General features: G+C 35.8%; 2 protein-coding genes across 3 annotated transcripts in view; one reads left to right on the top strand and one right to left on the bottom strand.

The window, feature by feature from the left end:
- Window positions 1-25,437, bottom strand: part of LOC134741701 (troponin I) — a 443,517-nt gene that overhangs the window by 107,982 nt on the left and 310,098 nt on the right. The window lies entirely within an intron of this gene.
- Window positions 8,259-20,727, top strand: LOC134741850 (post-GPI attachment to proteins factor 2-like). Its single transcript, XM_063674744.1, has 6 exons — window positions 8,259-8,691; window positions 8,772-8,903; window positions 12,415-12,576; window positions 15,467-15,572; window positions 17,225-17,431; window positions 19,551-20,727. Exons 1-6 carry the CDS (start codon window positions 8,578-8,580, stop codon window positions 19,679-19,681), a joined length of 852 nt encoding a protein of 283 aa, XP_063530814.1. The 5' UTR covers window positions 8,259-8,577; the 3' UTR covers window positions 19,682-20,727.

Genomic DNA, 25,437 nt, shown 5'->3' with positions numbered 1-25,437 from the left:
TGAAATCGCTTCACCTCTGAATGTACCCCACCCAGGGCTGAATACTGTTGCGAACTCCTGATCAATTAGTTGTTTGGCATCTGAAACATTTTTTACCAATATATTAGGATGACAATAAGCTACATTTTTAAAAGTTGGAGGCCACATATTTAATTGACTTAACCAATCCCGACCCATTAAACAAGGTGTTGAGTCATGCGACACATATATATTTAATTTTTTGTATTTATTATTATACTGCACTGGTACATTACAAATAATGCCCAGAGGCTGGGATTCTGATTGGTCGAAATTTCGAAATATGGCTTTTGATTTTTCCATAGTATATTCTTTTAAATATTTTTTGTGGAATTTAAGAGGCATCACTGACACTTCGGAACCAGTGTCCACTTCAAACTGTACTTTCTGTCCATGACCTATGGTCAGCTCTATAAAATGTGGTGGTATCCTACTTACTCTGTCAAAGGTATAAGTTGGATATTCTTCGTATAAGTTTTTTATGTCTTCCAATCCTTGGTCCTCCGTTTTTTCTTCATTTGTTACCTCCAACATATTTGTCTGTCGATACTTCTTTGGGCACATTTTATATATGTGACCTTGTTGACCACATTCCGAGCAAAACTTTGTCTTCAGTGTACAATCTTTTTTCATGTGATTATCTTTTCCGCAGCAGAAACACTTACTTTTCGTGTTATTATTATTATTCTTCTTTGAGGGTGCATACCTCTGTCTTGGCATTTTGGAATTAGGTTTGACATATGAAATATTGCTAGTTTCTTCTTCTCCATTGGCTTGCTTATATGCAGACTCTACTGTTTTTGCTAATTTTATAAGGTCTTCTAATTTAGCCTCGGCACTTTGTTTCATCAATTCAAATTTAATTAGCTTAGAGTACACTCCGTCAACAAGTTTTTCTTTAATCTGGTCCTCTTCATCTTTGAATTGGCATTTCCGAGATAATTTTCGGAGATTTAACACATAGTCATCCACTGACTCCGTAGGGAGTTGGTTGCGTCGTCTAAACTCGGCCCTGTCTAATAGTGGGGTCTTAGTGTGTTTATATTTTTCTCTTAGCGTGTCGCATAACTCTTTGTAAGTTAATGTTATTGGTTTTTTTGTCTTACATAGAATTTGTAGTGTTTCAAACACATTTGAGGTTATTTTAGTAATAAGCAATGCCACTTTTTTTTCTTCTGGTACATCATTTAAGAGTATTAAAGATTCTAACTGTTGCTCGAAGACCTCCCAATTGTCTCCGTTAAATGGTTTTATTTCGTAGTTTGTCATGATTTTGTGTTTTAAAATTTTAGGTTGGCTTTGCACAGTTTGCACTTGATTTTGGTAGTAATCACTTAACAATTTCCTTAACGCGTCCACAGTTGGATTTTCCGGGCACTGTAAACCTTCTTCACTTATTATTCTTATTAAAATGTCTTTTCCACACCGGTAAATGTAACTCCTTTTTCCTTGTTTTACCAAAGATATTAGAACATCGGCGTCTTCTGCTTCTGCCAAACTATTATCATTTTTATTCTTACCCTCAGTGACACCTGTCATAATAACGTTTCATTACACGTTCAGTCGGTCCATGAATGTTAGTAACAACGATTTATCAAGGTACCTTTTAATTTGTAGATAACCTCAAAGTGCGTTTGCCACCGCCATTATCATCACATATTTTGAAGTAATTTATTTCTTACTTGTGACCGATTTTATGTTCTTCTGGTTAATTTAGTCGTTGCACCGTGCTGTCCGAGTGTCCTCGTCGCCAATATTGTATCTTGGATTAAAACTACTTAATTTTGTAGATTTATTTTATTGGAGCGTAGCAATACACAACACCCGACACTGCAGAAGAGAGCGTTCCGTTTTACACATACTACATGACTCTACATCTTTTAAGTTATCGCTGAGGATCAATAAATCGTCTACATATAAAAGTAAGTATAAGTTTCCCTTAGTAAACAAGCAATAGTCATTATCTGATCTTTTAAACCCATATGAAATGATTGTCTCATTAAATTTTTCATACCAATATTTCGGTGACTTTTTCAAACCGTATAAAGATTTTTTAAGCTTAAGTACACAGCCATCCTGTATATTCATTCCTTCTGGAGGTTTAAGATACACATCCTCATCTATTCTTCCATATAGAAACGCTCCTTTAACATCCATCTGATGTATATGGTAATCTCTCCTGGCAGCAACTGATAACAATGTCCGGAGTGTCTGTAGTCTTAAAACTGGCGAGTACACATCTTCAAATTTCTCTTGCTGTTGGTAACCTCGAACTACAAGTCTTGCTTTACAGATAGTATTATTTCCTGTATCCTTCCTTGTAAACACCCATTTTGCATCTAATAATTTTTCATTCGGTTTTGGTACTATCTCAAAAGTTTCGCTTTCCTCCAATACTTTCAGTTCTTCAACTACGGCCTTTTCCCAGTCTCTTTTGTCTTCTCTTTCTTGAATATCATTATATGTCATTGGCACATCTTCATAGTAACTACTAAGTAGAGCAAACAACGCTTCGTCATTATTTTCTTCTAAATCAAGCACATAGTCTTCTTGCCATTTAGGTTTCTGAATTTTTCTTTTCTCTCTTCCTCTTTCATTACTTTTCACTTCTTTTTCTGGTTCATTTTCTTGTATATTATTCGATATTTCTATATTTGCAATTTCTTCTGTCTCATTTTCTGTCAATTTTATTTTCAAATCTTCATTTTCCTGTTCAGTTTTGTCTTCTGTCTCTTCCAAAGTGTCATAAGCTGGTATGTTAATTGTCTTGTCCGATTTTATAGGTCTCTCATCAAAAACTACATTTCTTGCCGTCACTGTTCTTTGTTTTTCTTCATCAAAAAGCTTATAACCTCCTATGTTGTATCCAATCATAATCATCTTCTTACTTTTGTCATCAAGTTTCCTTCTTAATTCTTTTGGCACATGATTATAAGCAGCACATCCAAAAACTCTCAAGTTTGATACATCAGGTTTACGTCCTTCCCATAGCTCATATGGTGTTTTCTCTCTTCCTGAAACTGGACTTCTATTTGTTACATATGTTGCAAACAAGACTGCTTCACCCCAAAATTCTTTCTTCATGCCAGAGTCTATTAGAATAGTCCTTGCTTTGTCCATTAGAGTATGATTCATTTTTTCTGCGACTCCGTTCATTTCTGGATTGTATGGTACCGTATGCTGCATGACAATTCCATTCCTATTACAAAAATCCCTAAATTCATCTGAAAGATATTCACGGCCATTATCGATTCTCAGCTTTAACAAATTTGAATTAAAATGTTTTGTTACTGTATTATAATAAGTTTCAAACTTTTTGAAAACCTCTGATTTATTTCTTATTAAGAATACCATCGTAAAGTGCGTATAATCATCTATGAATGTGACAAAATATTTGTTACCGTCCCAAGTCACAGGTGTAATCGGTCCGCAGACATCAGAATGTACCAATTCTAAAGGTTTTTTAGCTCTAGTCCCTAATTTATTAAATGGCTGTCTACGACTCTTTCCCAAAATACATGCTTCACATAAACTGTCATTTCCAAATTTATTTTTTAATTCAGATAAACCATCTACCATATTTTTACGCACAAGTACATCTAAATTTTGTGAGCCTAAGTGACAATAACGTCTGTGCCATAAGTTTGTATCCTCTGTATTTGTTAACTGACACGAATTTACATTAATTTTGCATTCAACTGAGTATAGTGTTCCCTCTTTATTTCCAATCATGATTAAATAATTATATTTATATACTCGTACCTTTCCATTAGCAAATTCAATCCTCAACCCAACACTTTCCATTTTAGACACTGATAATAAATTTTTTCTTACATCTGGAACATAATACACATTTTTTATTATACATTTGTTTTCAGTTTTGCCTACTTTGAACACTACTTCTATATTTCCTATTCCAAAGGCCTCTAACGTTACACGATTTTTAGCAACTGCAATTTTTCTTGGCACTTTAAATTCGATATATTCAGTGAAATGGTCTAGGGAGTACACTAAATGATCTGAGCAGCCTGAATCTACATAAAATTTTAAATCTGGTTCACCACTTACATTTCCGCAGAAGAATGCCGTCGTTTCATCATTATCTTCAACATAATTGGTACTCCGTCCTTGGCTCGATCCTCTATTTCTCCCTTGGCTGCCACAACCGCGTCCTTGGTTAAATCCGGTTCCTCTGTATGATCCACTCTGTCCACGTCCTGGATTAAAGCCTCTTCCCTGGTTCCATCCACCACGTCCATGTCCTTGATTAATTCCATATCCTTGACTCCATACACCTCGTCCATGTCCTTGATTAAATCCATATCCTTGACTCCATCCGCCACGTCCATGTCCTTGAATAAATCCTTGATTCTGTCTGCATTGAAACTTTTTATGGCCGGGCTTACCACATGTAAAACAATTGAAAGCATTTAACTGCTGTACTTGACTTGGCTGATATTCATTGAATTTTTTTCTGTTTCTCCTCCTCGGCCAATAATCTATCCTTCACTGTGTTTAATTTCAAATCACCGATGGTTTCTAAAGCTGTAACTATTGATTCATAAGATTTGGGCATTGATAAAAGGACATAGTTTATTTTTTCTTCTTCTGTCAGTACTGATCCGGCTTCTTCTAGTTGTGTGCATATTTCTTGTATTTTTGTAAGGTGTTCTTTTAATGATGTTGTATCTTTATATTTTATGTCACTTAATTGTCGTCTCAAAAATAATTTGCTCCTTATTCCTTTATCTTTAAAATTGTCTTCTAAATTCTTGAACATTTCATATGCAGTGGCCTGTCTAACATATTCTAAGTGGCTATCCGCCACAGCGGCAATCAAAATGGCTTGCGCACGTGCTTCCTTTTTTTCGTTCTCTTTACTTTCAGAATACTTAACAGTTTGTATTGCCTCCAGGCATGAATATTCTTTCATCACGCTTTTGATTCTAAAGGACCAGTTATTGAATCCATCACCACTAAATTGTTCTATATTATATCTGTGATTAAAATTTTCATTCGCCATCTTGTATTCTTAATTTCTCACTTGTACTAACGCCGTATTTTTTAGATTCTCTTTTCTTATGCAACAACGATGCCTGGGCCCATAACTGATGAAATATGATATGGGGAGCAGGTTTTTCTATTCAATTAAAGATGAATTAATACACAACACTTTCTTTTATTTGTATTAATAATTAAATCGTACAGAGCTACTTTTAGTTTATCAAGTCATGGTGGAAGAAGAAAAATTCCACAGATACAATATACATAGGCAATTTTGACATGTGTCATCGAGGGATGTTTGAGTTGCATTTTCAACAATGTGCGCCCGTGCGACCGTGAGGGACAGAACATACGCAAAGCGACAAAATTAAAAACACGTTTTAACATTCCCGACAACATACTAAAAACAACCTACATAATTTGGTCGGGTTATTTGTTGCCCCTCCCCCATTTCATCTCTACAAATTATTATACCTTATATATTACAATACTCTTTGGTCCCAGAGCTTACCTAGCGCCACCGAAGAGATTATGAACTATTATTTACAGCTGAAAGCTGGTCACTTTTGCAACAGTTCTGCATAAGTTCTGCCATAAGAGCAAAGATAGATATAACATAAGAGATAGAGATAGTTGTCCTTTCCATACCGCAAAAAGTAGTATAATATATAGGAGAAGAGAGCCCTCTCGTGGAACTTTTTTGTATCCATTTTGAAGCGCCATCTGTAAATCTGAACAAGAAGCATTAACGTCAATATTCATACCTACAGGACCTGTTTACATATTGATTAATGTTTAGTACGACTTCATACATTTGCTACAAATGTATAAACTCGCACTAAACACTAATCAATATGTAAACAGGGTCATATATTATAATTTGGTATATCGAAAGTTTGCTTTTCTAGTACCCATTAATCAACAACTTTATTATAATATTTGCTTGATGTAAGATATATAATGAATATAATATATATAAGAATAACATGTTTTGCCATACCCTTCCAGGGTCCATTATGTACCTATGTAACATACTGCTTGGTATGCAAATAAAGATCTACTCTATCTCTATATCTATATATTGGCAAGCACATATTGTAAAGACATACCTACAGGAAAAGTAAGTACAATACAATGTTATACAAAGCATGATTTTAACAAGAAAATTATAATAAAGTAGCTTTATAAATACTGGATAAAATAAAATAATAAGGTGAGTATAAATGGGAAAGAAAAGATAGTTGATATTTCATAATTTAAAATTCAACCGTCCATACGTGGTAGGCTTTCTGTAAACAAACCGCCTTGATGAATCAATGTCATACCTAGTAAAATAAAAACTTCTCAAAAAATTGTTTAAGGCATAGTATGTATAAGTTACTTTTATGGTTTACAATATGTGATAGTGCTGCACTCTGTTGGCAAAACATTGCAGTAATACCCCCTATTTATGTAGTAGTGTGACTACTTAAAAACACAAATCATAATACAGAATAATATTTGTGCCAAATTTCAACTCAAACATGCATACAGTTCATCTGATGGTAAGCAGTCACCTGCTTTCCATGGATGCCTGCAACTCCCAGGTGTGTCACATGCGCGTCGCCGACCCTAATCAAATGAATTGGACTACACTTTGTGTTCGATTTCTTCTAAGGTCTTCTGCAAGATCATCCTAAACAGTCAAAACCGCTCTTGCCTGGCTTCCTACACCCACTAAGTATATAAATAATTAATAAATATAAAAGGCCCCCGAGCATATAGGTAAGGTTTACTCGGCTAATTCCGAAAATCGGGATATTCCGAAAATTACTAATATCTACTAAACGCGGCTACATTATTTGCTCTGGCAACACTCCCTATGACGTTCAAGTATCTCCCTCCCCGCGTTAGAAGGCTCGGGACGCTAGCGACGAAACTACGCGTGTGGCGCATCAGATTAATGAGCGGGTGAAAAATTCCCGCTTTTTTGACATTCGGAATTAGACGACCATCGCTAACTCTGTAATTTGGGGAGTAAATGAATTGACTGCTTTTGTGTTTAAGAGATTATCGTTTTTTAGCCATTTTAAATGGGCTCAAACTATTCTAGCTTGAATTTTATTACATTTTCAGATTTACCCGAAGTGGGGAATTCCGTGTCACAAAGTGTTCCGGAATTACCCGACCTTGTTTTCTCAAAGTGACAGCCAGTGGTTCTCAAAAAATCAAAATTAACTTTTATTTTTCACAGGCTATTTTTTTTTCTCTCATAGTAAATTCTGCTCCACATGTATGGAAAAAGTTTTCTTTAATATGTGGATTTTTAGTAAGTAGGTACATTATCATAAGTCGACCCCTAGGAAACTATTGATACTGGATAGGAATGAAATCGATTGGCTTAAAAAAATAAAAGTTTTCATTTTCATACATATTGTATGGGAATGTTTTCCTCGATTCGTGGCATTTCAAGCCGGAATTTTATTTTGTCCTCTGCAAGTGTCATTAAAGTTTGAGTACCACAGATTCCTGATCGGGTAATTCCTAAATAAAAGCTTGACACACACATGAATAAGTACTCCTATTAGCCTAATCGAGTAAAAAGAGCAGGGAGGGTAATTCTAATCAAAAGAGTAATATGTACCTTATGCGACATACACATTAAACTCGTTTTCAAGTGTATTCGGATTTACCCGAACCAATTCGGAATTGCACGTTCGCAACGAACAAAAAACTAGATTTGAAACGCTTGTATTTTAAAAATCTTACATTATTTATGAAAAATTCTGTAATCGATTGTTAGGCTAAACCATCTAGTAAGTAAGTTACTCACTATTTCCGTCTAAAAACTCTGCTATACTGACTGGTTCATGGAGACATATACACCTTATCAACTAGTGCAAAAATCATTCGGAATTACCCTAGTGCACCTTACCTAAATGAATAAGAAAATGCATGCTGAAAAGCTTTTACAGAGGCATTCACTTAGGACTTTTTTTCTTTGGCACTGCCGCTTGGTACAATTGTTTCTTGGATCAAACTTGGTGCATTTAGTTCGCACGGCTAACGATCAACGGATCAACCCCTGGTTATAATAATATAGACAATTTCAAACTAGTAATTACCTAGTAGGTAATTAACACTTTACGACATTTACTTTGGAGCAGCCTGCATGTTTACGGATACGTGATTGTAATGTAATCATTCAGACAACCCGTTGTATGATAAAAGCATTGCTTCGCCTGTATTACTTAGTGTTCCAGAGAAGCTTCAACTTGTCGAAGGGGAGCGCGCCCCTCTGTTCGCACCTAGTGCGCAGGTCCAAATAACCTCATTCAATCCACGCCTTGGGTCATCCACACGCATTTATGCATTGGACTATTCTCTTTATTACATACCCATTCTGTCCTAACGCACAAATTTCAAAATTTAGAATCAAACATTACAACTCCAGGTGCCATTCAAAAGTGTTTTAAACTTTAATAATGAGTAAGTTACATGTAGAGGTAACAGTAACATTGGCCTTTTTTCAAAGAATATGTAAGATCTGAACAAAAAGTGCATAGTGTGAATAAAATGGTAATTGACGCACATGTAGAGTCACCGCCGAACGTGGATGTGCCTGACGAGAATGACCGCACAAACCACACGTGCAACAAAGTTAGGACTGTTAAGACATTAGACTTGCAGGTGATAAACATTTTAAACCTGGATAATACAACAAAATTCCAACATTAGACAGTGTTGTGTAACTGTGATGTTTTTTTTAGGGAATTCTTTGGCAATGCGGCCTAAGAGAGATCTGCTTGGCTGCTCTGTGGCTTCCACTTGGTGCTTTAATATTTTGTTATGTGACAGCGTCTATATTCCAAGCAGATGATATTCATGAAACTCACTGTAGGGTAAGTTATACAGTAATTAGTAGTCCACTTAAGAAAGTAGGTAACAACAAAACAGTAGGATCCTGAAATTATATTTTCACTGCATTACACTAACAGGCAATTTATTAGATAGCTATGATAGGCGTGATGATAATTTAATCGCGCCATTTATCTTTTGTATATAAATAAAGCGAGGAAATTCTTTGAATGAGTAATTTGAATAATAATGGTATGTTTACACAAGTACCAATACCAGCGCTACGGATGAAAAGGACATGTGCTTAGCATGCAGCAGAACTACTTAGGTCTATGCAGCTTATATAACCTGACACTTGCACATGCTACGTAATTATTTAATACATTTATATAAATAGAATGAGTACCTACTTTTTTAAGTAGGTGCCTAAGGTTGGTTGAGGGCAAATTTATATAAAAATAGACATAAATTAGGTATTTACCTACACCGTCGATGTTTTTGTCAATGTAAACGTTATCCATAAAAATAAAGGTAAAATAACTCACCATACCAGCTGGTAAAGGCTCTCTTGATACTTCAAAATCTTATGAGAAAGTTTGAGTTTTGGCTGGCGGAATTGACTTTTTTTAAGTGATGATTTTGAATGATAAATATTTAATAGCGGTTATTTGGATTGATTGATTGATTTGTAATGTTTTACAGTTAGTAACTTACTCGCGTTGATGTGGTGAAAATTTTTGTCTTTCACTAGGCGGCAGTTTGCGTGCCTTCAAGGCAAGTAACGTCTCGTAACGCTCGAGCTTCTATTTTCGAACCACTTTCTACGCTCGCTAATTTTACAATCTTTCGCTTGCTCGGGTATCAATATTAAAGTAAGAAATTTTATATTTTTTTAATTTTATACGAAGACCCTAACCTGTTAAACAAAAACCATTTTTTCTTTTGTGGGAACGGTCGGCCATTGTGTGCCATTATGGACGGCGCTCAGACACAATGGCACGCGCCGTGGCACGCGCTCAGACACAATGACACACAATGGCCGACCGCTCCCACAATAGAAACAATGGCTGTTGTTTAACGGATTAGTGTCTTAGACGTAAAAATCATTTGAGAATAAATAGCACGAGGGGTTAAACAACAACTTTGCCCCCTTGTAAAACAAATAATTATTTTAGAAGCTCTACATACGATATATGTATTTAGTATAGGTATACACTTATATTACTTATCAAGGGGGATAAAAACAACTAGGTAGGTAGTACTAGCAGGTTCATAATTCATAATTTATTGCTTATTAATCATGTGGTACAAAACAGATGTTACATTAGGGTACGTTCACACATGAACCCTGTTAGGGCACAGAAAGTATTTCTTAAAACTTTCACTCGTGCGTCTGTCTGTCTGTCTGTCTGTCACAGCCTATTTGCTCTGAAACTACTGAACCAATAAAGTTGAAATTTGATGCACGTATAGAAAGGACGACAATCTCTTATGGAAGAACTGTTGCAAAAGTGCCCACCTTTCAGCTGTAAATAATAGTTCCTAATCTCTCCGGCTCTGGGGTATGACATGAACTATAGAGGTATATAATCATGTAGAGATGAAATTGGGGAGGGGCAACAAATAACCCGACCAAATTACGTAGGTTGTTTTTGGTATGTTGTCAGGAATGTTAAAACGTGTTTTAAATTTTGTCGCATTGCGTATGTACTGTCCCTCATATAAAATACTAGATCTATGACTTTTCATTTCGTTGTATGGTGGCGCCGCCTAATTACTGTTTTTAAATGGACACTTTTCATACATAGAGATTTTGCTCCTTTATACAGGGCGATCAATATAAATGGGTCAGTATAGATAAGTCAGAAACTATGAGAGATAGCGAAATCTGTTCTTAGGAACCATGGCGTCGATATTAGATTTAATAATAATGACATTCAAACTTTTTTTTTTAACTCATACAAAACCGGGAATCGAACCTGGTCAATATTCTTTATGTAATCGCGTGTAGTATTTGTTTGTATAATTGATCCTGAAAGTATAAGGTTATGTATGAAAGATTAAAATAATTTTTAAGAAAAAAAAACCGACTTCAATGGGGGATGCCGTTGAAAGGTTACTTATTATTGATGGTGCACTCCAGACAATGATATGAAAAAGACAGCATCTTTTGCCTAACTAAAAGGAGGTAAAACCACCCACGTTTCTAGTAGCATTTCGTTTCTGTAAGGGTCATAGTGCTAACCTAACCTAACCTAATGTTCTGATAGCATTTCGTTTCTGTAAGGGTCACAGTTCTAACCTAACCTAACCCACTTTTCTGATAGCAGTTCGGTTCTGTGAGGATCGCAGTTCAAAAAAAATCCAGGTCCAAGTTTGGGTCTGGGTCCATAACGAAGAGAATAAATCACCAAACGTGAACTATTATGTGTCGTTTAAGAGTTCCATTCTGATCATCACCAGCAGTTCCATTTCATCAAATGTCACTTTTTTAAATGTAAATGCTGGATTTGTTGATGAAAATACAAAAAACACTATATGTATGCCTTTCACATTTGAGGAGTTCCCTCGGTTCCTCGTGGGTCTCATCATCAGAACTCGAACTTGACAAAAATATGTCTTAAAAACTTAAGTTGCTTAACAAACATAAAGAAGAGGACAAATCGCCAAACGTAAACTATGCGTCATAAAAGAGTTCCATTCTGATCATCATCAGCAATTCCACTTCATCAAATGTCACACCTTTCACATTTGAGGAGTTCCCTCGATTCCTCATGGATCCCATCATCAGAACTCGAACTTGACAAAAATGTTTCTTGAAAACCTAACTTGCTTAACAAACATAACGAAGAGGACAAATCGCCAAACGTCAACTATGCGTCATTGAAGAGTTCCGTTCTGATCATCATCAGCAGTTCCACTTCCTCAAATGTCACTTTTTAAATGTAAGTGCTTGATTTGTTGATGAAAATACTAAAATCACTATATGTATGCCTTTAATATTTGAGGAGTTCTCTCGATTCCTCATGGATCCCATCATCAGAACTGCTTTTTGACAAAAACGGGACCAATCTGTATGTATATACTTATAATAAAAAAAATTCAAAATCGGTCCAGAAATGACGGAGTTATGGAGTAACAAACATAAAAAAAAAAACAAAAAAAAAAAACATACAACCGAATTGAGAACCTCCTCCTTTGAAATCTTGAAGTCGGTTAAAAAATGCCATTATTATTAAATTTAAAATCGAAGACATGGTTCCTAAGAACAGATGTCGCTATCTCTCATAGTTTCTGACTTCTCCCTATTGACCCATTTGGATTGATCACCCTGTATAGTCTCCATGCTACTAAGGCTCGGTTGCACCAAACCGTCAGTCACCGTTAAAACTTCGTATGAAAAGTTTCATAGTTCACTGCCGAGTGACGCTGATCAGTCAATAAATTTTGGTACAACAGGGCCGTAATCTATCAAAAGTAGATTAATGCAATAACAACACTGTCTAACTACCCGGTGCTTTGATTTTAATTGTATTTAATTCATCTAACTTCCAGGTTTACAACGTAGTACCCTCAATAAGTGCGATTACCGGCATCAGCCCACAGCGGTACGTGTGGAGGATATGCATAGCCTTCCACCTGGGGCCGAGGCTGCTCATCGGCTCCCTCTATTATAACTACCATAAGCAGCGGAACGCGCATATTAGTGAAGATGAGGTGAGCACAAGCACTAACTGCTGTACTGAAAGACCTCCGAAATATCATAAATATCAAGTTAGGATCTAAGGGTCTACTGCAAAAATGTAAAATCGAAATTTATTTATCTGCCTCTCTATCGCTCTTGCATGTTCGAACGGTAGAGAGGCAAATATACGAACGAATGAACGAAGTTGTTCACGGTAGGCCCTCTGATAATGGGTTCCTTAAGTAATCGAGGGAATTATTCAAAATGGTTATTTGTTACGGGTACATATGCCTATAGCCGGGTACCTTGACCAAAGACCTATGTAACTCCGTTATAAGATGAATAAAGTCTAAGGAAAAAACGTGCCTTGGAAATCAAGAAAAATTGATTCTCAGACAGATGGCGCCTACACCTTTGGCATAGGCATTGTTCTGAGTATCCATTTTTACGCCATCTAGCCGAGAGTAGTCTCGGCTACTGCCGTTGACAGTTTCGTTTGTTATTTAACAATTTTAACACATATCGCTAAAAACATGGGTCAAAATCATATAAAAATAATAAATACAAATAAAAAAATCATTTATTCATATGTATATATTTTTTGGTATGTTTATACATTTTCATTTTTAGTTTTAATCGTGTGTCGATAGATCGCAGTAAATTTACTGTGGCTACAAAATTTACTATATAGTAACCCTCGATCCTATATGTGGTATTTTCTATAAAAAGGGACCTTATTGTCGATGGCGCTTACGCCATTATTAACGATGCTCCGATAGAAATACAATGCCGCGCGACGCTGTGCGGCGTAAGCGCCATCGACAATAAGGTTGTCGATAGCGCTTACGCCGGGAAATATGGGGCAATTCATAGAAAATGCCCCATATTTTCTTTTTGCCTTTACTCAGCAATATGTAATACAGACGTCGGAGATGTGCAAGTGAAGCAAATGGCTTCGTCCCTCTCAGAGCACTTTTCAAATAAATTTTGACAACCTTCTGATAAGATGGTTGTAGTTGGAAAATTTTGATAAATGAATAAACGATAAACCACACCCAGGAGGGGACAAAATCGAAATAGCTATACTATAAATATACCAAGTTACCTTTTGTTTTCAAGTCATCAAGCGCATAATCATTTATGGTTGGGTCTCTAAATATACGTAGGTCTAATGTTTTGTGATCGTCCAATCTTGTGAAACGCTAGCTAAAATTATACAATACAATACAATACAAATCTTCTTTATTGTTCATTAATATAAAAAGGACATGACATACAAATTAAGCACTTAAACTATTATAAGTAGTAGGAAACATATAAGATTACATTTTGCTTATGAGGATATAATAAAATAAAATAAAATAAATAAAGTTTTATTTCAGGCAACACGTACAGTTGTACACCCATATCAACATACAATTTAAAAGTTACAATGCCAAGAGGAATACTTAACTAAAAACAAAACACTTAAAATAAAAGTTAAACAATTAAAATAGTATTACACTATTTTTTGTTCCCGTTTTGGTGCACGGAAAGCCAGTGCCTAAACATATGACAACCTAATGTTGCGATACACCGACATAAGGATGGTGTTTTGCGAGCGGCGCATCCCCTCCCAAAAAGAAGCAATACGCGCGCGTACCACTGCGAAGAAGTCAGGGATTCTGGCTTCCGCGAACATGGTGGAGGCACTGCAGGAACGCGAAAGCCCCATCAGTGTCCGGAATATATTATTATACTGCACACGGATGGCGCTGTACGTTTTCCTGCTGTACCTAACCCACAGTTGACAAGTGTAGAAAGAGAGACAATATGCATTAAATAATGTACATTTGACCCCCCTGCTACACCCGGCAAACCTACGGGCTATCATGTTGCCACGGACAGCCAGAGCTCTTCTCTCTCGTTCCATGTCACTGTCGTCTCTCATGTCATCCGTCAGTATATGGCCAAGATATTTGAACCGCTGCACAATACGCAGCTTCTCTCCATTCAGTTTCACTTCCGGTATGTTATCCGGACCTCTTCCTGCCTTAAAAATCATCAGTTCTGTCTTGGCTACATTGTAAATCAGCCCGTGAGAATTTACATAATTTTCACAGACTGAAACCAGCTTTCTCAGACCCTTAATGGAGGGGCTGAGCAGCACCATGTCGTCAGCGTAGCTATATAATATTTTTTTCCCCTCACTAGCTCGGAAAGTTGTCGTTTATCCTTCAATACAAGCGGGGAAAAACGCGTTTTATCCAATAGTGGGGAAAGTAATTTGACCTTGGATGGAGCGTGTTTAAGTAGCTTGACAGATAACAAAACGTAGAACGCTCATGATAATGGTTCGTTCGATATTAATTATCATTAAATAAATGGTTTGAGAATCTAATAAAAAATACCAAATTTAGCTTTATTTAATGATTTTAAGTCATAAACCTTAAAATTCCATAAGAAACGTTAGATTTTTTATAATGATGTTAAATATAATTCTGAACGCACAAGTTGAGTCGATGCAATTTCAAAACGCATCGTTGACATTTCATACGTCAGAACAGAAATGTCAACATTGTCAACAAAATTTTTACTGTTCTTCTCACCGACTCACGTAAAAATCAGAATTTCTAGTGTTTTCTGTTATAATATCGTAAAAAAATTAGTGATTCCAGTGATGAAGATGATCTAACGCCTGTGGATGTTGCACTTTCCTCGCTATAGTGAGGGGAAAAGTTTTGTGTGTGTGTAACACACAGTAAGGGTGCAAATGTATTTTACTTCTCGTGTGTTGAAACACTCGCTACGCTTTCGCTTGCTCATGTTTCAATTCCACACTCGCGGGTAAAATACAACTTTGCACCCTTGTATAACAAATAACTATAGATGTCTTCGAATTTAGTGTCGCGCCTAAACTTTTTTTACTCTTAATTTCCACAGGTTAGATTGCAAGCCACGCAATTAGGAGAAGCCTGCTACTGGCTCAACTTGGTAGAGCTGTGCGCCCTCACCGGAGTCACATATGTTTCCAATAGGGAAAATTACTGTAAGTATGTATTCTAAAATCGACCCGTCTCGTAGGCCGATTCTCTTCCGAATCGCCCACGCTAATAGCTGTGCTCGAAATGCAGTGGGAAGTCATGTCATTAGGCATCTCGCTCGCACTTTAATTAATGGTGCGCGTGAGATGCACTGTGAGTCGAGTCATGGTCGTATTATAACAACATCTAAACTTTAATAAATTGTCTAATCAGAATCGGCCTCTGATACTGATATTAATTTTGGCAACGCTATAGGTACTTAAACCACACCTTCACGAAATTAATTTTATTAAATTAATTTGACATGATTGACATGTAAAACTATGTTTTATAAAGGAATAAACTAGGAGGATATAACCAAGCGGAGACGCCACGTCTGTAATTTTCTGTAGTCTGCCGATTTTTGCGGGGGAGGGGAACGTCAAATGTATACGTAGGTAACGTAAAAGTAGACATGTCAGATAAACTCCAGTCCATACATTGTGTATGACCATTGGCCGAGTATTTTCGACAGAGGGGAACGCCTGTTAATGGCTACTTCATTTGGTTATATCCTCCTGGAGGTCCTGGGTTCGAATCCCTTGTGCGTTTATCAGTTTAACACAAATATTTATTCCTGGGTTATGGATTTTTTCTATATCTGTTGTTATAAACTTAAATAGATATCATACACTTAAGAAAACGTGACAAAGTCCACCGGTGACCGAGTTCGAGGCGGGAATCGAACCCCGTTTTCTATACTGTTTTCAAAACGCCGAGACGACTACTTATAAAAAGTAGATTGTTAACCAAGGGATGAAAGCACTCATTCCTGCCGAGGTAGTTTGGCGCTCGAACGTAGTGAGAACGCCAATAATCCGAGACTGAAATGATGCCTTTCACCCGAGTTAAACGCTCTAATTTTCATTTCGAATACGAGGAAAGTAAAATGCATGTGTTTTTAAGGTTCCGTACCCAAAGGATAAAAACGGGACCTTATTACTAAGACTCCTCTGTCCGTCTGTCCGTCTGTCTGTCCGTCTGTATGTCCGTCTGTCTGTCTATCCTTCTGTCCGTCCGTCTGTCTGTCCACCTGACTGTCCGTATATCTGTCACCAGGCTGTCTCATGAACCGTGATAGCTAGACAGTTGAAATTTTTACAGATGATGTATTTCTGTTGCCGCTATAACAACAAATACTAAAAAACCGGCATAGTGCAAATAGGACTCGCGTTCCAAGGGTTCCGCACCTTACACGATTTTTAACAATGCATTTTTAGGGTCTGTCTGTCTGTTTGTCCGTCTGTCACAGCCCATTTTCTCCAAACTACTAGACCAATTAAGTTGAAATTTGGTACCTACACATATGTAAGTATGTAACCCAAAGACGGACATGTAACGTAAACAAATGAATTTTCAACATGGGGGCCAGTTTTGGGGGGCAAATGGGAAAATTCAAAAATAAAGTTTTTCAAACTATTCATTCTGATTTTTAACTCCCCATTTGAGACTTTTACCTACAACAAGTCCATTTCAAACCAAATTTTAAATTGCTTATCGTAAAAAATAAAGAAAATCGTATGAAGGTACTTGGAAAGTAAAATGCTCTAGTGCAGAAACGTATCACTTTCTGCACACTTTTTAGAACAACAGAAATAAAAATGTTATTATATTTCAGTTGTACACGAGAAGATATTCATAGTGTTCATGGTAGCCGCGCTCCTGCACATGCTGTGCCGCGCGCGCGTCGGCAGCATAGCCAGCGACACCGTGGAATCGCTGCGGACCAACAAGCTTGTGTGGACGCTGTTCTACGTGGCCATAGCTGCCACCGTGGGGCTGATTGTGTTCTTCCTGAGGCATCGACTTCTGTGCAGGCCTTTAGGTATGACGCTTTACTTACCTACTAAAACATAGGAGCATGATACTAGATCGCTCGTGTTGACTGCATCCTATCTGTGATAATGGTGCATATTAACAAGTTTGTATTGGCCACTGTTCTACATGGCTGCAATCGCTACCGAGGGCGTTACACCAAGGTATTATTCTGAGGCACCTTTCTGTGCAGACATTTATAATATGAGTACATCGCTTTACTTAAACACCAGAAAAATTGGTCAGCGTCGGTTATATAACCAGTGACACCGTAAAAAGGTTCAGATCAATAATTTCGTATGTCCGAGGCTAATACAGTCGCGCAAACCAGAATAAAATCTTTGAGATATCGTGGGATGAAGTTTCTCATTATATTTATTTTATTACACACTAGTAGACTACAGTACATTTACAATAAAAAACATTAGGGAACAATTCAAACAAGAAATAATAAAAAATATAAGATTATTAAATATTACCAATATTATCACCCCGCAAACAGGCGCGCCGGGCGCCGCGCGGGCAGGGCACTCAGGCCCGGCCCGGGGACCCAATTTCCTCGTTCTCATATGCAACACTTTAAAACGTGAACGACGTGACATACGTTCCTGTTTAACTAATTTCAGCCGAGGTAGTAGTAGAGGCCCTCGAACGCAGTGAGGTCACCAATAGTCCGTGACTGAAATGATACCTTTCACCTCAGTTAAACACTCTACTTTTCATTTACAACAAATACGAGGAAAGTAAAATACATAAGTGTATTAAAAAAAATACTGAGTAATATACACTAAGTATAACGAAGGTGGGTTGATAAGTTTCCGAAATTAAGACGAAAAAACAAAGATACTTATATGAATCTAATTTATTTTCTACATATCCTTCTAGCTCGATACAACTAAACCGAGGCTTTTCAGGGGCCATTATTCCGTTTTAATATAATTTTCTGTAAAGGCCCTCAAAATTGCTATTTTGGCGACAATTATTTTGGTGTTGGTGGATTTATTGTCGTATTAGCCACTTTATGAAATTTGGACACTTACGTCGCAGGGGTCCAATTCCTGCAAATATGGCAAATGGAGTATTAATTCGAAGCAAAATTCTTCAATGTTTGCCATAGCAACGAAATACCTCGGCCACATACTGGTAGTGAGTGAAGTTGGCAGAGACGTAGTGTGGCCGTGCTACTCGTCATCGGCCGCCATACTGTCCTGCGTACTTCCCTCACTACTTCCCATACCACTCGTCGAGTGTGTGGCTGGGGTAGTAGCCGTGTGAATCGGCGAGTCTTCGTTTTTAAGGGCTGCAGCGGCAGCCAACGTGCACAAAGCTTCTTTTTGACAAATACTCTGGTAATATATTGAAAACTTATTCCGGCGAGCTGCTTACAATCTCTGCTGTCTCCCTAGGTAGTTATTGACGGTCTTTTAATACAATATTTTTACTTTTTTGGTCGTTTCTGGGATAGAGACCTCATTAGGTCTTCAACTCCTGGGACACGCCATTGACGCGTTGTCGTCTTCGTATGAAATCTACCCAAGTGCGGACGGTACTAAAAGAAGGTTGCAAACGATGCAACACAGTTTTAATGTGGGTTCCCGTTTTTCCTTTTTAAACAAAACTGTATGACAACTCGATCCTCATTTTTTTCCATTCTCATGAAAATGGAAAACTGACTCACTTCAAACCTCAATACTTTTTGGAAAAAATAAACATGAACTATTTTATTATCAGCTAACTAAGTACTTCATTGAGAAAGATTGCAAATTACGATACAGAAGGAATTTATGTCAATATTTTCAACCCATCCTAGTACTTCTAGCATTTCTTGAGGGAACTTTCAATTAACAATTTAAGTTAAAGTATCGTTATTTATGGAATTGGGAGTTAAATTTATATCAGACTAGGAATTGTACAACAAAAGCATTTACTTAAACCAAATTATATTTTTATGGTAAAAAAAAACTTACTTGAATGGTAAAACGCCCTATAGCAGACAAGTAACATTTTCTGCACACTTTATAGATCATTAATGACCCACTCACTCACAGAGCATGAGAAATGAAATTACGATTTGCCCAACCCAACGGTAGCGTTAATTAAATTTATAATAACTGAATGTTAATTTCCAGCTTTCACCTATTTCTCAGTCTGCGAGTACATCCTGGCAACAGCCAACATGGCCTTTCACGCTTTAGTGGTGAGAGATTTGCCTCTTCACGAGGTGCACGTGGTTTGGCCCACCAACCGGAAAGCAGACTAACAGAAGAGTGCACCACAGTTCCACGTTGGGTGCCAAATGCATACTCACCAGAACTCATCATGTGTGTTGCTAATGTACTCCAAGTATACTCATATTAGTAGGTATGATAGCACGTTACTGTTATTGTATGCTGTCATGCTTGGCGGGGAAATGCTTGCATTTACATGACTACGCATGGAAAACTTTAGAGTGTAATTTTTAATTATTTATGACTGAATACTTTTGTGATGCAGTCAGCTTGTAATGCAGATATCTCTTCCAATGTCTCTCGTGTCGGATTATAATCTAAATTATAGTTTTTTCTACTTACTATGTATGTAGCAAGCCCCGTGTGTACGTAAGTACCTATATGTAGGTACAGTCGAAGGCAAAAATATCGATCCGGACAAATAGCTCAAAAATATGTGAACACGACTTTATTGTCTAAGGTGTAAGAGCGTACACATATTTTTGAAACTTTGGGAATGTATATATATTTATGCCCTTGACTGTACCTGTACCTATATGTAAGTACTTCGTTTATAAGGTTAAGAAAGATCTCTGCAGAGTACGCGTGAGGTAATAAATTTGGCATTTTATGCGGTAAAACTTTGAGGCAAATCAAATAGCGATTATAATATACTAGTTGAGATTTTACTATTACTGTCTATTACCGGAGTTATATCTATCTTTGCTATTACACAGCATAATGTACCTCTGCCTAAACTATAAAAATTCTCACACTTACATACTTCTGCTCGGTTCTTTATAATGATAAAAAACCGGACAAGTGCGAGTCGGACTCGCCCACCGAGGGTTCCGTACTTTTTAGAATTTGTTGTTATAGCGGCAACAGAAACTATTACACGGTTCATGAGATACAGCCTGGTGACAGACAGACGGACAGATCGGCGGACAGCGGAGTTTTAGTAATAGGGTCCCGTTTTTACCCTTTGGGTACGAACGAGAATTTTAGCTCCTCGGTCAATAGATTTTAGTTTTATTAAATATAAAATTAAAAGGTCCCATATCTATATGGTCCCAAACAACGGTAACATTCATCTGTAAGGTTGACGAAATTTAAAGTGAGTCGATCTCACGAACAAGTTTGAACAAGATCGGCTCACTTTATATTTCGTCGACTTTACCTAATCTTAAGAATTCTTGAGCTTACTTACGAGAAAATTAAGGTATCGCCATTATAATTTTATTTTACTTAATTTAAAGCAAAGTTAAGCAACATTAACTACCCACAATTTTTACCGTTTCGGCAGCATTTACTTCCGGTGTAAAACCTTAGGTCTACCTACATTTAGGAGCCAAATTACTAGTTAACGATCTCATATTTACGAGAACAAGGAATATATTATGTATTTAAAATACTATCTATTTCATTTATAATTTTTTCACTAAGAACATAGGTTCTATAGAGCCAAATCAGTTAATATATACATATATTAACAGATATCTATGGCAGGTACATTTTATACTACTACTACTTTACCGCACTATTGCGATAATTAGCACATTACACAACTATGACGAAAATTTCAAGGGCCATATGTACTGTAAAACGTTGTACGATACATGTGCGAATAGGTAATTCGCAACTCGTGTCGATTTAAAACACTTCCTTCGGTCGTGTTTGAATTTATCGCCACTCGTTTCGAATTTCCTATTCTTCACACTTGTAACTTAATGTACTTTATGTACACCTAAACACGAACCAAAGGTATTATTGACTTGCCATATAAGATATTGTTTAAGGTTGAAAATTACAATGTAAATAAACTTAGTATTTAAGTCGTTAGAATGTAATTAATTTATCATTTAGTAAATTATGTGAGTAAGCAGCGAAATAAATGTAACTATATTTCGTTTTGTTACTGGAATTAAGTTGTTATTTATTTAGTAAGTATATTTTAAGAAAATAAGATGATAATGACAGCTAATGAAATTTCATCTACAAAAAGTTTACACAAACGTTGAATGCGGCTCCTACTCGTATTGCTGAATTCAGCCTAAGTACCTACCTATATTGAGAAACTCATTTCTGCAATACGGCTACTTGGGCACCAAATTCTTTAAAGGAGACATAATTTATTATTTTTATTAAAGATTTAATTTACAATAATCATAAATTTTGAGATGTGGCCGTATTGCAGGCAGCATCCTATTTGTTTTGTTAATGGCTTCTGCAAACATCACCGACAATCGTGATTTGCAATACATTGCGGCATTTGATCGTAAAACTGAATTCGTTGCTCCTTAGCCGGCAATTATCTAAAATCGCATGGTATTTGTTGCAACGTTTGTAGAAGCCTTTACGCGCTATGAATTCATATTGTATATGTATAGACATTTTATTTACTTTGTATATAAAATTATTATAAGATGTCAATCGTTTACCTTCACATTTCAAGGTTACTTTGTTTATTTAGCTATATTTTGAACAGTTTTTTGACAATGCTATGTTTATAAATATTTTGCTGTCGTGAAAGTACCTAAATTGAAGCGAAATTATCTACCTACCTTAACTTGCACATTGCACATAAAGCTGTATAAATTGGCAATCATCAACATAAACTACAAAATCGATAATTTTTAATAGGCAGTTGCACTTATCATAATTATAAAACACTATAATATTTTTTCCTTGTTATATTTTTCCTTTTCCAGGACACCTTTTACGAGTCACTTTTTCTGTTTCACGAAATGTTAGAAGACTTGTATTATCAGTACAATAAATTCTAATAAAAAAGGACTACCAATTTTAACATACCTAATCGATTATTTGCTGAGTCTTACACTCAGTATAATAATAAAATTAATTCAAAATTATTGGTAACGACGTTCAAACATTCCATAAAACTTGTTTCCTGAAAGGGTTCGGTGACCGTACAGAGATCATGGTATAATAATATTAAATAATACATTATTATACCATGACAGAGATGTAAAGTGGAGTTCAATAGAAATGGCAAATAATGTAAACAATCCAATTTACCTTCATTACTTCTTAACCTCGCACTTTTTGCTTGCCAAAGAAACACAAATACTTATTTAAGTATTTAATGTAGTATCTAATTATTTTATTAGTATTTTATATCTATATAAAAATAAACGTTATTGGACCAAAAAAACGTCTCGAACTTACTACAAATTGAATGCAAGTTATTCAGATTGATACATATCCAAAATAAAAATGATTACAATAACTTTTTTATTTTATTATTTATTTTATTACTTACTATAATTAAATGTTAAAATTACAATTTAACAAAGCTCCACAAAACTGTATTTAGTTTGACTGTGGATGTGGACTAACATCATAACTTGATTTTCAAGCTCACCCAATGCTCGAAATTAAATGAAAATACGTAGTAGGTATATGTTTATCCTGATAGACTACTTCATGCATATATGTTATAATGATGTTATCTACTAACTAATTTGCCGTAGACAGCTAATGTTTAAAGTTCAAGCTTTCTAAAAATTAGACTCTTTAATAATTAAGTGAAGTAATTTCTAGTGTTATCCATTCTGGTTAGAAAGATGCCGGTGAAGGATTTTGGTCTTTTGAAGACGAGCTCTTCAATGTTGACCAACCAAACTGACCCAACTGTGCTATAACAAAAAAGTGTATTTTTTGTTAAGGGTGTACATATTGGAATTATATGGTTTTATCGGTTGTTTATGTAAATTATTTTGCTGTTAAAGATATTCGTACTTTTTAAAGAAAAATCTGCTTTGTTGTATCCAAAATTACAATACAATACACCCTATGTATTGCACCTATGTATTGCACATCTCACACAGTTTACAATACAATGATGTACAGAATCAAATAAAGGTAATTGGATAGAGATATTTCTTTTATAAATAACATATTAGGGTGGGTCAAGAAACGTATTTGACGCAGTGTAATTTTGTTTTTACTTAAATAAATAATTACTAACAATATTTTCAAACATAACTTCATATATATCCCTTCGTAAGTACCTAACAAATAATTATTTAAATTCAATGTGTTATTTATCTAGACGAACTCCATTAGGTAATCTTCGTAAACATGGGGTTGTAATTTTAATGATTGTAAGAGACAAAAACGTTTGTATTATATTCTATAGGTATAATGGTGTTGATTATAATATGTACTGCAATTACGAAACCGCAATATGACATCAGCACATCGGCTCGACTGTCACTACCTACTAGTATCGACTATAAAAGTAAATATGGTTCCACCAGGGAGTAATCATGAAATGTATACATATGTAGATGGTAGGATGAAACGAAGGACAATGATAGAGGACTTTAATAAGAGCTATCAATTTGACTCCCATGTACAGTAAACTGCAGAGATATCTGCTTCCCCTGCATAGAAACTTGTTTGCAGGGGGGATCAGTTATTTCTGCAGCTTACTGTACCTTCCATATACATAAATGGTAGGATCCTATAGATGTCCTATCTGCTATAGTTGCTATACGCGTGCGGCCGTGAGGGACAGAACATACACACTGCGACAAAATGATTGTCGGGTAGATTTGTTGCCCACCATAAACCTTAGGTACTAAATTTACGGTGGGGAATAAGAAACAATGTGAGACTGTGACAAGGACAAACAGTAATAGCGCTTTCTCTGCTAACTACTGAAAAATACATAAGACTATCCCGTTCGGTCATTTCCCCTCCCCACCCTCATGCCTGATCCAGTTATACTAGATTCATGTGGTATATTCAGTGACAATTTATGGTTTCAGAGAAATTATCGATTGTGTATTTTTTTTGAACCGCGCTATCCTATTTTTGTAAGTTGATTATTTCAAAAAGTATAAATAAAAGTTGGACATGCACTTAAAAAATTAACATGAAATAGATTTCACAAAAAACTGTTGTGATGGTTATGAAGCCTTCGATGATTTTTCCGAAACGGTTATTCATTGGCCTTCGTTTGGTCCATATTTCATTACTAAAAAAGTAAAAATAAAACCCTGCATACATAGTACATACACCATATATTATAGGCTTTAAGCGTATTTTTTTTAAACAATTATAAAACTGCCTTATCAGTACCTTATGTAATCAGTAGAAATGAAGATAAATAAAAATATTTATAACACACATAAATTAGGATAAAATAAAATAAAAATTCGTCTTGAGCGCAAATCCGTTTAATTTAACATTTTTATCAACGTTTAGTCACGACTAGCGAAATGGGGAATCAAATTGTAAGATTCCAAAAACATTCAGGTACAACATACCTACTTAAGATAGTTAGTTGCTTTTTAACTGATAATTAGGGGCAATGTCCAAAACCACTTACCCCCTCTTTCAATAGGTAAGTACTTACAAGTTAAAATGATGCATTGTTTCAAGTTAATTTTGTATGTAGTTAAAAATAAACATAACTGTTATACTTTAACTAAAACTGTTATATGTTAAAAAAAAAACAAATTAAGGACATACCTACATCTGCACATATTTAGTTCTGTATGCATACATATATGAACATCAACGAGGATTTCATATTTTGTTATTATTCTGTTCCGTTAACTAAAAAAAACACCAAAATAATTTGTAATTTTTTTTTGTAATTATTGGTTCACTAAATTCACATGCTTAGTCCTCGCTGGTCTTATAGTATTACTCGTACCATAGATACCTAGCAGCCTAGCACGTAGTTTAGTATCCATGATATAAATTAATAAACTGCCACATATATTAATATTCAGAAAATGTAAGTCCAACCATGGCAACCATTCTCAGTCGACTT

The sequence above is a fragment of the Cydia strobilella genome, chromosome 5 (assembly GCF_947568885.1).
Source record: "Cydia strobilella chromosome 5, ilCydStro3.1, whole genome shotgun sequence".
NCBI lineage: Eukaryota > Metazoa > Arthropoda > Insecta > Lepidoptera > Tortricidae > Cydia > Cydia strobilella.
The sequence above is the reverse complement of the archived record's forward strand: the minus strand, read 5'-3'. Positions and strand labels throughout refer to the sequence as shown.

Bases quoted from the DNA above. Each gene is read 5' to 3' on its own strand.
- LOC134741850 (XM_063674744.1), top strand. From the start codon at position 8,578: ATGGTAATTGACGCACATGTAGAGTCACCGCCGAACGTGGATGTGCCT. The intron at 12,577-15,466 runs GTGAGCACAAGC...TAATTTCCACAG, and splicing joins CGCATATTAGTGAAGATGAG to GTTAGATTGCAAGCCACGCA. The intron at 15,573-17,224 runs GTAAGTATGTAT...ATTATATTTCAG, and splicing joins TTCCAATAGGGAAAATTACT to TTGTACACGAGAAGATATTC.